General features: G+C 46.8%; 1 protein-coding gene across 10 annotated transcripts in view; it reads right to left on the reverse strand.

The window, feature by feature from the left end:
* ZMIZ1 (zinc finger MIZ-type containing 1) overlaps positions 1-16,126 on the reverse strand; it is a 410,316-nt gene that overhangs the window by 152,519 nt on the left and 241,671 nt on the right. For all 10 annotated transcript variants that reach the window (XM_077350898.1, XM_077350892.1, XM_077350896.1 and 7 more), the window contains one exon: positions 15,815-15,920. In XM_077350898.1, the coding sequence (XP_077207013.1) occupies positions 15,815-15,920 (106 nt within the window). The remainder of the gene's footprint in view (positions 1-15,814; positions 15,921-16,126) is intronic.

Consider the following 16,126-nt stretch of genomic DNA (forward strand, 5'->3'; position numbering starts at 1 on the left):
ATCTGTAGCTTACCTCTAACAAAGTGTCTCCAATGGAACAGCCACTTAAGCTGGAGAAAATTTTCTTAGATGGGAAGAAGGCTCCAGACTTTAGCCAAAGGGAACAATTAACATGTTGATGGATGGATGGATGGATGGATGGAGGGAGGGAGGGAGGGAGGGAGGGAGGGATGATTTGCTCACTGGAGTTGACAAACTGTGGGAGATCTGCACCAAAGAAGCTGTCAAGTGACAAGAGATGCCTTTACACAAAGACAAACATCTATGATGTGAAACTCCAGTTTGACATTTCTATATATTTCTATATATACCTGGGAAGGGTTACCAGTTCTGGGCTGGGAAATTCTTGGAGATTTGGGGATGAAGCCTGAGGAGGGCAGGATTTGGGGAAGGGAGGGACGTCAGTGAGGTGTAAGAGTCTGCTAGTTAAGGCAGCCATTTTCTCTACAGTTTGGAGATTAGTTGTAATTCCTGGAGCTCTTCAGGCACCACCTGGAGGCTGGCAACCATAAACCAGGATTGGGGAGGGTGTCCTTGGACCAGGAAGTACTTTCGGTAAGCACTTGTATCCTGAAAGAGGGAGGCATACATGCCTTCTCGGTGATGTCTGCAAAGAATGGATGGAAGTACCCTTAGAAAGTGGGACCCTGGGGCATCTTGGAGCTCTGGTGAGGTCAGGCATCTTCTACAGCTTGTGTCTTATATGGTACTCTGGAAAGCGCTTTCTTGTCCCACCCATTTCCTCAGCAGTCCTGTGTAAGCGCTGAAAAGGTGATGCTGACAATTGGGGAATCCACATGGGACATTACTTTATCCCCTGAGCCACATGGGATAGGGTTGTTCCAGGAAAGATGAGGAAATAGGTGAACCAAGCTTCATTAATCTTTACAACAAGAAGCCTAGTAAAGCAGATTGATATTATTCCCAAACTGCAACTGGAAGGGCAGCAATGTCTTTTCTCCAAGGGGCTCGTGCAAGATGCTTACTGCCTTAGGTAGGCATTCCTTGGAGCAGATCACGGCACAGTTCTGTCAGGAACAAGGAGTTAGCAGTTTGCAGATCACCTTTTGAATTAGAAATGCTCCAGCTCACATTCTGAGCCTGCTCAAGAAATTGTAGACAGATCAAATAATGTTCTGCAGGCACAATGACAAACAAAAATAACAAAACACAACCAAATCATGAGCTTTGGATGGCATATACCTGAGGGTTCTGAATCCTCAAATGTAAAATTGCTGATCTTCTAATAAAAATATGCAATGTTATTTAAACTGTTCCATTACTGCAGGATTTGAAATTAGCCAACAGAAAAACTTACTTTAAAGGAATCCAAAGGAGATCTGAGAAATTACAGACCAGTTTGCCTAATGTTCATTCCAGGTAAATTGGTGCAACATATTCTTAAAAACAGAATTGTTAAGAATACCGAAGAACAAGCCTTATGAGAAAGAATGAGCATGGCCTCTACAAAGGGACATTTTTCTTACCAACCTTTGAACATCTTCAAAAGATTAATAAACATGCAGATGACTCAGGAGACATTCTGTATTTGGACTTCTACAAAATTCTGATAAATTCCTTCAAGGAAGGTGCCTGAATAAATGCAGCAATTATGAAGTAAGAGAATAGACTCTTGTACAATCAGGAAGCAGAGTGCAGGAGTAAATAGACAGAATGGAGGAAACTAAGCAGTTGGGTCCATTAGGTATCTGTTGTGGGACTAGCACTTAAACTACATTATAAATTATCTGGAGTTGGGGAACAGTGAAGTAGCCACATTTGTGGGTGAAACCAGATTATTCTGGATATAGAAAACCCAAGTGGATTACAGAGGTCGGGTGGGGCGGATGGCATATAATTTGCAGATTGGGTGAATTGTCAAAACTAGCAATTCATTGAGCACAATGCAGTTTACTCTGAGATCCCCAGGCAGAGATGCTTCCAAGCGATCCTTTTATCTACAGACATGAGCACAGAGCCTTACGCATACAAAATTTGTGCTCAATGACATCTCCTTGTGTACTGGGAAGTTCAGGTCACCCTCAGCCTAAGCACATTTGCACATGAGTCATTGGACAATCAAGTATCCAACGCCAGAGACCCAAAAGTGAGCATTCCATATATGATTTTCTTTAAAGTGTATCCCCCTCCCCCCACCCCATTTCCTTGCAGGGCCCTGAAGCATTGCACTCCTCGCCTGAGCACCTGCCAGGCAAAGATCAGAAGATGCGTGTAAATGATCAGGATGTTAAAGACGTTCTTTTAAAACATAAAAGTCATGCTTTATTTAGCGTCCTTACCTGGTTTCCCTTATTTGAATTAATTGCCGTTGATAACTTTATTAGTTTCCCCAGAAGCCTATCAATCCCACCGGCATGAATTTTGCAAAGCGGAAGAAAGCTGATAGTTTGCCACGTTCCCTCTCTGCCGAATCCCCCCCGGCCAGTACATCAGGGCAAATTTACAGCATTATTTAAGCAGTGAACAATGCTTAAAAGCTTAACAATCTGTCCCAATTCATTTAGGAGGCTTACAGAAGGCCCCACGAGAAGGCTTCTCGTGTAAGGAGATGATCATATTGTCCTTCGCATCTCCTCTTTGAGAAGAAAAATATGCTACCGGTTCTTTAATAAGCTAAAGCCGGGGAGTGCTCAATTTATTTATTTATGCAATATTAATAGAGGAATAGCAGGATGAATGCGTCTTGTTTAAGATGGCGACCCCTCTTTAAATCTTTTCATTAAAATATTTCTCTCTGCCAGTCTCTAGCAGTGAGGGAGGCTGCCACTCAAAGTCCTGGCTGATCTGGCCAGGGCCCACGGTCCAGCAGAGATAAGAATTACCATCAGAGAAGGATCATTAAACCTGCTTGGGCCATTTTTTGACCCCTCCGGGATGCCATATTCACAGCCACAGATGGGGAGGAGCTGGGCCAGGACAACCTGATGCTTTTCTTCCAAATGGCCCAGGCTTGACATGGGCCCCATTGGTGCCAGGGGCACCAAAGGGAACATGGATATATCTGCGTTCCCCTGCTCCGGGGCAAACAGGGGCCTGAGTCGGGCCAGGCTTGACCATGACATCATGTGGAACCAGGAATTTGCATTTTAGCTTGCATTTTACACCAGGGTGTTGCAGTGAGGCGGCCTTTGTCAATGTTCTCTAGTTAGGAGTGGGCAGATGGTGGACCACAGCAAAAAGACAACCTATTCAGGAATTGGATAAGCAAACTATTATAAACAGCCACAATGGGTTGCAACAGTAAATACAGTTCTATTACCATAAGCAGATCTTCCATCATTTAATCAAGTACAAAAACCAATGAAGCAGAACTGTATCATTTGCATGGTAATGGAAGAGCGATACTCATCTGGGAATAAACAGAGTTGCTTACCTGTAACTGTTGTTCATTGACATCTTGTATGCAGGCACACACTGGGACTGCGCCTGTGCAGGCCTGCTGTGGAAAACTCTTCCATAGTAAAGCTCCACTAGAGGGCACTCTGCCCTTCAACCACGCATGCCTGGTTTTTCCCGCAGAGCAGGCACATGACCTAGGGGCAGAGCACCTACCCTCCTCAGATTCGTATCACTACCGCAAGTCCAAAGTAACCCATAAACTAACCCATAAATTAACCCCTAAACACACCTCCAAGGGCTCGAGCAGGGTAGGCGGGAGGGAATGTGTGTCTGCACACAAGACCTAAATGAACAACAGTTACAAGTAAGCAGCTCGGTTTTCATCTTCCGCTTGATGTGCAGCCCCACATTGGGACTTTAGTGCTCAAATATCCTATCGAGACCTCAGGTGAACAGAGAATGCAACACGGCGGTCCTGAAACATGCATCCGTCCTGGCCTTCACATCCAGAGCATGGTGTCTCACAAAGGTGTCTTCCTATCCCCAGGTTGCTGCCCTAAAAATGTCCTGCAGAGGAACATTCCTGGAGAAAGCTGAGGATGTCGCCTGCGCTCTAAGAGAGTGAGCTCGAAGATCCAAGGGACATGCCAACTTAGCTGCCCTGGAAGCAGCTTTCACTGCTGAGACCAACCACCTGGAGATGGGCTGTGATGACGCCTTTTGCCCTTTATGAGGGCCCCAGTAACAAACAAGGAGAGAGTTAGATCTCCTAAAATCCTTAGTCCTGTCTACATAATAAAGTATCACTATTTTGACATCCAAAGAGTGTCTACTGATTTGGGGGGCGGGGCGGGGGGAGAATGGGAAGAAGTACGTCTTGGGCTAGGAGAAACTCAGAAACTATCATGGGGAGAAAATAAATACCAATTGGGGTCCAAAACTATTCTAGATGGGGAAAATTTCAAGGATGGTGGGTCTATCAGTTGGTTGTGCAGAGGCAGGTTTAGTCCAGACTGGAATTGTGAGGTCCTCCAGCCCGTGAACAACTGATAAGGCTATAACTGTTGGAGTGTCTGAATCTAGCCTATGCAATATCTCATCCTTAGGTCTCGAATCAGAAGTAGAAACATTAAGGTCTAACATTCTTGCCATGCAGAGTAATTGCTCCCTGAAAAGCTTATAGTCCTCTCCAGGGAAAACCCATGCAGGATCCGCAGCTGCCTTGTCCGGGGACAGGTCTTTAGTCAATTCTGGGCTATCTTTTCCGGGCTGGGTCCTCATCTCCGGCCTGGTATGAGGCATGATACAAACCCACGACAGATGTGCTGTCGTCGGGGAAATCAGCATTTGGAATCTGCACCCCTGGTGGTCTGCTAAGCCCAGTTGAAGCCTCCACTGACACAGCACAAACTGGGTCTGTCAAAGGGATGCATGGTGTGGCCAAGCCACTCTGGAAGCTTCAAGGCTCTCACAAGCACTTATTATTGGGGGAAAGTTCCATTTGGGAAAGCAATCTCACAGAGACACCCCAGCTGTCTATTGAAAATATTCTTTTCACATTGCCGCTTTGTATTTCAAGGCCATGCTCGATATTTCCCAGTGGGAAGCAACAACCGTTACAAATTCCCAACAATTTACATTTACCAATCTCATTTTAGAACAGCAACAAATCATTTTGTTCATATAGAGATCCTAGAAGCTGCTGTGTTTTTTTCTTTTTTGGGGGGGGGAGGGGGAGTTGGGTTAATGGAATTGCTTCTGCAGCCAACACATTAAATAATACAATTTGGTTTTTCCCTCCTCCCCTATGACAGAAAGGCCAGGATCTTTGAAGAGAATGAGACAAATTTAATTTTGGGGCGCTCATCATGCAAGAAACCAACTGTCTCACTTTTTGTTCAGTTATTCAAAACTCAGGATAAGGTCCCCAGAGAGCTGCCTGGTATGCCAAAGGCTCTCCAAAATGAATTCGGAAATGAATAAAATATGGCTTCTTATCTATATTTAGATCCAGGAAGGCTGGTGGGGCTTGCATTAGATCAATTGGTCCTTTAAACTAGGCCTTGGATTCTCTGATGGAAATTCATGGCGGTGACTTGGAATCATGTTAACAGTTGACTTTGGAAAACATTCTCCAAGAAATGTGTCTCCTCCAATGTGAAATTCATGCAGCAATGATTTATTTCCTTTTTCTTGAAAATAGAGAAAGCATTTTATTATGTGTTGCTCCGGCTTGTTAATATTCAATTGTGGCACTTAGGCGAAGCAATGGCCTTGTGGATCAAGTACTGGGATTTGGGAAGCCTGTTCCCCGTTTTATTGAATGGATTAGGAATTTCTATTCCAGTGGTCCCCAGTGGGGTGCCTGTTGGCACCATGGCACCCGTTGCCACCTTTCCTGGTGCTCACCAAGTTTATTTTACAAAGTGGGTGGGGCCAGATAGGGATTTTGACCTGCAAGGCTTCTGATTGCCCACTGGAGATCTGATTGGTCATGCACATTTTTAAAAATACTGCTTTGGCAGCAGCTTCCACTACCACACAAGGATCTAAACCGCGGGACTGAAGAGACGCTACAGCAACCATTTTGTGGCTGGCTCTGCTTCCTGCTACAGCCATTTTCTTGCTCAACTCACCACATTGTGCCAAAATTCCAAAGGTGCCTTCAGGCTCAAAAATTTTGAGGACACCTGGTCTATACAAACACTGTGAAATCTGGATGCCATATTCATTGACTTCTGCCACCCAAATGATTTAATGTCCATCTACTTCCTGAGAAATCACTCTGCCCTGGCTACATCTATAATGACGATGCACACCCATGTTCCATTTTTAAAAAATTATTTATATAAATTATATGAATTTATATACCGCCATTCCCTGGTGGGCTCATGGTAGTTTACAACAATAAAAAGTAAAACACATTAAAACTCCATAAGATTTCCCTTATTATAACCAACAAGTACTACTACTACTACTACTACTACTACTACTACTACTACTACTACTACTACTACTACTACTACTACTAAGGTGGGAGGCAAAAATTCTTGAATGGTATTTGTTTATGTTATTTGTTTCATTATGTCCCACTCCCCTGAAGTTGCCTCCTAGCCACTGATGACTCTGACCTCCACAAATCTGTCTAAACCCTTAGAGAATGTGGTGTAATGGTTATACCCAGGCTTACACCCTACTCTGTGCTTGATAATCAGGTTGCATCCAAGTATTCTTAGAGAGAGTCACTTTGCATGGCAAAGCCACCAGCATTTAACCAGATACCTGCAGGCACAGATTTGGTTGGTTATTTCAAATCAGTTTAAGATCTTCATCCTTCCATGGCCACATGCATTTTTTCTCACTCTACCTTCTCTTCCTCCTATGTTTCTTGCAATCTCACAGTTGACCTTCTCCTCTTCTAATCCTTCCTCTTTCAAGGCTTGATCTTGAACTTCAGAACAAACTGAAGTTTGTTTATTATAGGCAAGAACTCTATTAATTGCTGGGGTCATGGGACATGCTGAAAGTGAAGCCATCTAATCCACTGTGTCACGATGTCTGAATGCAGGCACTTTAACAAGTTGAAATTTGTTGTCCCCCCAGCAATTGTGATTGTTAGCCACATTTTAATGGCAGGTAAGAATTGCAAAAAGCAAAACATGCTGTCCAGTTACAGCGGATTCCTGGTGGCCCTTCTGGGTGTTCCAGGCAGGAGAGCCGCAGAGGTGAGTTGCCTTTGCCTTCCTCTGCGCTGCAAACCCCGTCTTCATTGGCAGTCTCCCATCCAAGTAGTGGCTGTGGCCAACCCTGCTTAGAATCACAATCCTGGCAACCATCTGATTCATGCTCCCAAGGAATCAACTTTGGTTCTCCATGATACCTGAAAGCAGCTCAGCTCCCTACCTTGCCTCCTGCTTCTGGTCTGTCTAGGACCAAAGCAGCTTAGCCAGTGCTGGCCCAGTGACCATGTTGCCTTCAAACCAATTCATGACCACCATCTCTCCCCTCTATGGAAATGCAATATATATAATAGGGACCCTCTGAAAACCCTGTGGGATCGTGGCAGTGATACTGAAGACTGTGCTGCTACGCACCATTTCTTCATTGAGAAACCCCATTGCATACAGACCTGTGCAAACAAGCTTGGGACTGGGAACAGCATCAACCTCCTCATTAATGATAAGAAACCTGTGGAGACGCACCAATTTGGACGTGCTTCTTTGGAAGAGCATCACAGCTTATTTGTGCTGTCCGACCTCCTTCAGTTGCAATGGTGGTAAGGGAAAGTCATGTATAAACTGCGTTGCTCTTTTCTGCCATTTCCAGCAGCACTTGCAGAGTCAGCAAAAAGGTGAGGAGTGGCCAGGAGGTGCAATAATATTTAGCGCTACGCCATTCAGCTGGTGTAACGCTCTTTATACCGATGTGCGGAAATGCCCTTAGTCTCCACCGGTCCCCTCATCTAGGCACTGAATCCCCCTTGTTTCCTAATCATGAAAGAGAAGCGGCAGAAAGGGGTTGAATGACATCCTCACGGGTCCATGCCACAGGTCCAAAGGGAAGGGCGCTAATAGAACTCAATAGGTATTGGCTTTCTGTGCATTAGGGCTTGATGCTTGGGGTCGCAGTCATTTCCCCAGACAACATCTATGGGTTTCAAGTCAATGATAAGTGCTCGGCTGGCTCTCCTGTAACGGCGAGCATTCCACCCCTCGTGCAGATCTGAGGCTCCGGGAAGAAGTCTGGCATTCAAATCTGGATTCCGACAAAACTCGAGTATCTCTGGGCTGAAATCGATCCCTGTCACAATTTGGCATTTGGGACAAAAACACAGTGTTGTTTCTTTCGTGTCTTCCTCTCACCTTCAGGGTGTGGATGCCCTCCTTTTTGACAGCCAACGTAACTCAGTATATTAAATTGGGCCGTGCTGGAAAATTAACATGGCAAACAAAAACAGAAAACCCACAGAGACCTAGTCAAGCACAAAGGCAGGCAATTCTGCTCTTTATGCTCTCTCCCCAGAGACACTCTGAGTAGCTTAGGAACCAAACAACTTGAATAAACAAAGCAGCCCAGTTGCAATATTTGATTTATCTTTGAAAAAAAAACCCTCAAGTTTTGTCCCATTGAGAACAGATCTGATACGCCAGAGGGCAACGAACAGTCTTGACATATTACACATCAGTGGCTAATTTACATGCACAGCAATAAGCAGAGGCTCTTCCTGGCGTTTGCTGTTTCATATAGCAGGAGAAGAGTCACACATTTGGAAGTAAACACTGCTTTTGGCACATGGAAAGCTGTTGCCCTGGAGAAGAAGCTAGACGAAAACACTTCTCCCTCACATGGCAGCTCTCTAACCACAAAGAAAAGGAACAGATCCCCCCCCCCCAAAAACATTCAAATGGGTGATTCCCCCACTTAATAGTACAGGCCAGAAAGGGCTGTGCCTAGGGTTGCCAACCTCCAGGTGGTGGCTGGAGATCTCCTGTGATCACATTTGATCTCTCAGTGACAGAGACCAGTTCACCTGGAGAACATGGCCACTTTGGAAGTTGGACTCTGTGGATTCAGCTGTGGTGCCAGCCATCCCAAAGCCCTGCCCTACTCAGGCTTCACCCCCCAAATCTCCGGATATTTCTCAACCCGGAGCAGGCATCCCTACCTGTATCGCAGTAGCACTAAATTTCTCATCCTTAGTGCTACTGCGCAATTAGTGATAATAAATTTAGTCTGCTGAATCTTGTGTAATTATGTATGTGTGTATATACATATACATATACATCTATGTAAATAAGGTTGATATGTTGGTTAGGACTGAAGGAAACGACGAGACTGCAGTTGTTCCCACTACCAAAGATTTCACGCTGCATCGCCTGTCCAGGTGGGCTGGAAGATTAATTTGCTGCAGCATCCACAAAGGTACTTTCTCTCTGCAGCTCCTCGTCCAACGGTCACCCCCCCTTTGCCCCCTTCTGCCTGCAGAGATATCGAACAATGTCTTTTTCCTGACTAAGCTTTCCATGTGATCTCCCCCAAGAGTCCCTCCCAGCATCCCCCCCCCTCACTCGGTCTCCTGCCAAGAGCAAAGCAATGCAGACTAGAGCTGCATCCCATTCAACTATTGTGCACAAATGCTTCAGCTTTCCCTAGTTTTTGTCCTTCTTTCCTTCAACACTCCCAAACATGCACCTTTGACAGAAGTGCTGAAAGGAAGATGGATCCATCGAGTGATAGATGCCCATTTTCTTTTTACAAGGGTGCCTCTGCATACTTAAGAAACTGAAAGGCTGCTGGGGGGAGCTAGTTCTTGTGGCCCCTGACCGTTCCGAAATGAGTGGTGCTGAGCAGTAGCCAAAACTCATCTCAATTGGGGAGAAATGCAGGAATTTTCGCTGCTGACGTTACAAAGGAGGAAATAAAAGAACCAGGGGGTGTGCAAGTAACTCTTGGTGTTAGGCCAAGTCACACTAGGATTGCTCAAGTGTGAGTCCTCGTAGGACTGGACCCAAATCTAAAAGATGCCCTGGGGGAAACCCCACACAAGGCCCTGCCCAAAGGTGCAGTCCCATGAAGAAGAAGAAGAAGAAGAAGAAGAAGAAGAAGAAGAAGAAGAAGAAGAAGAAGAAGAATTGGTTTTCATATGCCGCTTTTGTCTACCCGAAGGAGTCTCAACGCGGCTAACTGTCGCCTTCCCTTTCCTCTCCCCACAACAGACACCCTGTGAGGGAGGGGAGGCTGAGAGAGGTCTGGCAGGACTGCTCGGTCAGAACAGCACTATCAGGACTGTGATCAACCCAAGGTCACCCAGTTGGCTACATGGGAAGGAGTGGGGAATCAAACCCAGCTGGCCAGATTAGAAGCCCCCACTCTGTACCACACTGGGGGTGGGGGGGTGGGTGGGCGGGGAGCAGGGGAGAAAGGCAACGACACACAGAACAAGGTTAGAGTCTAGAGGAGACCCTGGCAGAGACTTACAGCCCGTCCCAAGGGTGCCCGGGGGCAAGAGGGGTGGGGGAAGAGGGATGGCAGAGTTCTGCCCCTTCACTCTGCTCCCCCCCAAAGCGGCTTCTCTCCAGAAGGGACTCGTGCAAGAGAAAGAGGTCCCGGACAGCCCTCTGATTTGGACCTGCTGAGAAGCCCTGCCTGGTTAGCCCAGCCTCAGGAGCGCACAGCACCAGTGAGACTGCACTAAAGGAGGAGAGGGAAAGCGCACGGATCCTGCGGCCCAGAAACAAACAAGCCCATGACCTACTTGAAGAGCCATTTCGAGTCCCTCTGCTGTGTGCAGTCAGGAACAAAAGCCAACTGTGCCTCCCTGGTCTCCAGGGTGCAGAAGGCTGCATCTGATCCCTGGCAGCAGGGGGAGGGCAGAAAGACAGATGGAGAGCGAGCAAGGCCCTCCTGGGTCCAACAGTGGCAGTCTGCCCACCGCTCCACATTACGCCAGTGCAGGGGCAATGAGAAGAGGGGAGACTTTAGGGGTGGAGCCGGGAGTTTGCAGGATCTGGGGCAGGGAGGGACCTCAGGGGAGTGTAATGCTATGGAGCCCACCCCCCAAAGCAGCCATTTTCTCCGGGGGAACTGGCACCCCTGGGAAGAAGGAAAAATTCCACACAATCTGTGCTTATCAGCCGTAATGACTTCTGACCACACAGAGACGCGTGTATTGGCATCTCTTTACTTCTATAAACTCTTCTCCCTAAGTGGCTAAAGAACATTGTCCTCCTCCGCAAGGTCACCCAACTGGCAATTGGGGCAGAGAGTGGATTCAAAATGGTGGGTCGAAGGATCCGAGCACAGTGCTCTGCCCACTACACCTGCTGGCTCTGGGACACTTTTGGTTGCAGGTGCAGGATTCTATTTTTCAACAGCGCTACAACCATAAATATTCGGCGCAAGTATGCAAAGGCCAAGGTGGGAGTAGTGTTGCCAGCTCCAGGTTGGGACATACTCAGAGATTCTGGGGGTGGAGCTTGAGGACGGCTGGGTTTGGGGAGGGGAGGGGCTTCACTGGGGTTCAGGGCCACTGAATCCACCTTACCAAGTGGCCATTTTCTCCAGGGAAACTGATCTCTAGGCCTTGGCAACTCCCTGGTAAACCAAAAAATCCACAACATCTTTGCATGGGGGACCATCTAAAGCAAGTATAAATTTTATTAATGAAGGAGGTAGTGCTAATAATGCATAATTAAACCAGCAGGTCGTGCGGAGCAGGAAAAAGGGGGGGGGTGCATCTTTACAACAGCATCCTTATGATGAGAGGTTGCTCCAGCTTCAAAACACTTGGTCCCATCACTTGACTCTCCCTTTGCAGTCTCTTCAAAACCATTCAAATTAACCACAGGGATAGCAGAGGATTAGCTAAGCTAAACAAAGAAGACTTTAAAGCATCTCTTCAAAAAACCATATTAGCAGCACAGATGGCCTCAAAAGGGAATTGTTGCTCTGAGGAGATAAAAGAGCCGAGCAAACATGAAGGTACTTAAATCAAACTGTGGGAGAATGAATTCTTCAGGAAGGGCCTGTGGCCACACTGACACACAAATACACACACACACACACATATGTTTGTCTCAGGTACATTTTAAAGGCACTTCTCCCAGGCACAACACTTACCTGGGCAAATACCTGTAAAAATGCAAAACACAAGTCGTAACAAAGACCTTGGGGAGGGATCTCTGCCCTTGAGAAGAGGACACCAGCAAGACTAGCAGGAGCCCGGTGCCTCCCAAAACACACCTGAGAATCGTGTCCCAAGTGAAAGGACCCAGAGAACTGACTGATGCAAAATAACTTTAGTGGCAAGAGTTACTGCGTAGCTAGGCCCTTCAGGATGAAAGGTGGGGCCCAAAACTGTTTGAGTAGATTCGTATTGGTGAAGTCTGAACGAGGAATAATTGGTTCCCATTTAATCTCAGCCATGAACTTTCTAGTGGCTCTAACTCAGGGGTAGTCAAACTGCGGCCCTCCAGACGTCCATGGACTACAATTCCCAGGAGCCCCCTGCCAGCATTCGCTGGCAGGGGGCTCCTGGGAATTGTAGTCCATGGACATCTGGAGGGCTGCAGTTTGACTACCCCTGCTCTAACTATTCTGAAATGTTGTGATGGTCCCTATCCTTGTCCGGCTGCAAGTTATGTCGAAGCCTGCCATCATTGCCTTCTGCCTGGAGGAGAGGCTCAGTGGCATGCAAAAATGTTGCTGTCCTTAACTAAAGTCATAATCAGTTTTCCACTTTGGGGGCAGCACACTTGGGGACTGAGCCTTCAAAATGCTATTTAATCACCATTTTGTTCACCATCCTCGTACCAATGCAGTATATCCATGCAAAAATATCTGTTCTGGATCCTATTCTAAAATGGATTAAAACATTTCAGGCTGTCTTTCTTGGGTGAGGGTCGGAACAGAACAATGGCAGTTCAAAACAACCACAGACACTTGCAAGCCGTTCAGAAACAGCACAGCCCACAACTGCCATACCAAACCTCAAATCTTGTAAGTTTGTGGCTGATTTTGTCTCCGCAATTCATCATTCATAATTTCCCACGAACTTATTTATAGCACACTTTACGGAAGCCTGACACATGCAACTCCTAAAATATCAAACTGTATGTTATGGGTTGCTCAGTTACCCAGTTTTCAGGTTCCCAAACGTAAAGAGTTCTGGAACGAACACGTGAATGAAGTTTGCATTCTTTTCTGCCAGCCACACAGACCAAAACACACGATTCATCCAAAATTTCATTACTATAATCAGCTACGAGAATTTTGCTCTCATAAAAAAGGGTCTCCCACCCATCGAGGCAAGCTGATGATTCACAAAGAATGTCAATTATTTCAATAGATTTTTTAAATATATAGTGCTACAAAACTAAGGAAGGAAGGATACTGCTGGCAGCAAATTTGCTGTGATTGCGGCATCTTCTAACCAATTATTGTTTGAAATCTAACTTGAATTCACAAGAGAAACGAACAATCTATTTAGGCAGCATGGAAATGCGGTAGGGAAGGTTCACTTTCCGATGTTTTGTTTTGCACTGAGGTGCCTAGAAGTCTCTGCCACGCTCAATGTGACCCCTGAAAGCTGGAGGAAGAGTTTTCCAACTGACAGACAACCCTGATAGCCGGCAAAACAACGACTGAATCTAATAATGCGAGCTCAGATGGCAAAGTAGAGTCCTGTTCCCACGAAGTCACTGATGTGAAGGGGGAAAAAACTGATCAAGGGTTGACGCATTTTTTAAGGTGGGGTGTTGTTTTCTCCTATCTAGACTGCTAAACAGTAAATTATCAAGATGGCAGAGAGTAGGAAAGTTCTCAAAATGTTTTAAGTGATCCTGTTTAATTTCAACTGTACCCATATTTTAAATGTTTCTGTTTAAATGACTAATTCCTCCCTCCCCCACGGCTACATAACTGACCTCAGGACTATTACAGCTACGGAAAATGAGAGATGTTACATCGTGAAACCTGTTTTCCCTTTGAGAAATGGGAACACAACCACACTGCATGATTCCTTCCATGGTTCCTTTAAACCAGTGGTCTCCAATTCTTGGTCCGAAGACTGGTACCGGGCCGTGAATAATTTGGTACTGGGCCACGGCTCCTCCTCATCCTCCTCCCCAGCTGCTGCCTCGGGGGCTGCCTGGCCACTCTGCTGCCGGCTCACCTTTGGTGCTCTCCAGCGGCCGCCATGGCTGGGGCCCCCTTGGCCTGGCACTGCGCAGCTGCTGCTGGCAGTGCCCCCCAGATGGTGGGTTGGGAATTCAGGTGCACCAGCGGGAAAACAAGTGGAGCAGGGGCTCAGGTGGCACTGACGGCCCTCGGCAAAAGACTACCCCCCCCCGGGCCTCAGTAAAATTGTCAAGCGTTGACCGGTCCCCGGTGACAAAAAGGTTGGGTATCACTGCTTTAAACAACTTGTTCTCTCTTGCAAACACTGCCTTTAGGACTGCTTTATTAAGGGGGGGGGGGGAGGAGGAAGGAAGACTTGAAAATCCTTCACTCCTCCAGGGACACCCCAGGAAGCTTTTCTCCCTGCTGAGAGAGAAAAAAAGAGCTCTGCACTTCAGATGTGCCAGGCAAACCAAGAGAGCAAAGTCACAGTAGCAACATGGATCTATCACACAAGACATAAACGGTGGATTCACAAGGAGGGAGTCGATCTATGGAAGAGGGGACCTTCAAAGCCCTGGCTCAACATCTTATCACAGAACAGTTTAGAGAAGAAAATGCTCCCAAGAGTTTCACTGACCTTTCCTTTGTAGCCCAATCTGCTTTGTGTTATAAAATTCTGAGTGCGACACGAATCAAAAGAAATTCAGGCCACTATCTGAATCAGTGAGTAAGACTTTGCTAGTAATATGAACCACTAGATATACCCACTTTAGGGACGCTTTCCCTATTATGCAAACACCCCAAAAGTCCAGTACTTCCTGCTTAAGGCAACTGAAGAATTGAGTCCTAAGGCATTCCTGACTGTCAGAAGGGTGCCAACCTCTTTCTTGACCGTTCCCCCTTGATGGCTCCAAAGTGTGGTTAGTAGCCTCCAGGTGAGGCCAGGTGGTCTTCCAGAATCACAATGGATCACCAGATCCCTGCTTCCTCCCCAAACTCTATCCTCAAATCTCCAGGAATGCCCCAATCCAGAGTTTGCAACCTTAATCTTGATCTACACTGGCGGGGGCAGGAGGGGAGAACAACAGCGGGGGCAGGAGGGGAGAGTCAGCAGAAGGGAGAAAAGCCAAGTATCTGCCCTACACATCAGTGGAGAATGACAACAACATGCATGTGAAGACACTCACACACCATCCTTGATCTCCCAAAGTCCTTGGTGCCAAAGCACTGCCCAATCATTGAAGAGGAGAGCTAAACATGGCCAATGGCAGGTTCCCTGAACAGCCACTCCCACAGCTTTATAATCACCTCTTTATTAGGAACGAAACGCACCATTGTACTCCTGCAGATATTTCCAGCTTTCTGCCTGCTGGCATGGCATGCTGATCCACAAAACTACATTCAGCTTTGGCAATGCAAAAATCCAGATCATTGGGTTGGATCTTGCAGAGAACTTTGCTATCTGAATTCAGACAGGATATTTCTCCTCCTTTTATGAGCTAGCAGTCTGTACCCAAAAAGAGGGCAATCCCCCCTACTCCCTTGGGGGAGAAAAAACTGGGTGAACTCACTTCTGTTTTTCTCTCCATTCAGCCTGGGTCCAACATCCCCTGTCAAAGTACCCGTATGGCATTTCACTGAGCTGCTGGCATGGAGAAGAACAGGATGATGCATGCTAGGTGCCCTTGTTTTGGAGCGGCTTGAACAAGTGATGCTGAAAAACATAGCAGGGGCCTAGCCATCCCTGAACTAAGGACAAAGCCCATCACCATCTCTTATCCAGAGTCTCACCACCAAGGAACCAGTGCTTAGAAAGAAAACCAGCATTTCCTACCAGCTGATTTGGGTGTGAATTTGTCCCTGTTCGCCGCACAAACGGCCAGCAGTCTGTATCCGAGGTCCAAATCAAAGCCCTGTTGGGCGGCCACCCGGCTGACGACCTGAGAAGGGAAGGAAAAAGACATCATTCGTGGAGGGGGAGCCTGCAAGCCAAGAATGTGTCCTCAGCAGCATGAAGGTTGACCCTCCACAGTGGTGGCCACCCTGTGAGTCAGGGAGGCCCATTTACCAACCATTTCTAGGCTGCATTGGCATCCTTAACCTGACTACAGCACCCTTCGGAATCAGACCTTTGCCAATCCCATCT

This window comes from Paroedura picta, chromosome 8, assembly GCF_049243985.1.
Source record: "Paroedura picta isolate Pp20150507F chromosome 8, Ppicta_v3.0, whole genome shotgun sequence".
NCBI classification, from domain to species: Eukaryota; Metazoa; Chordata; class Lepidosauria; order Squamata; family Gekkonidae; genus Paroedura; species Paroedura picta.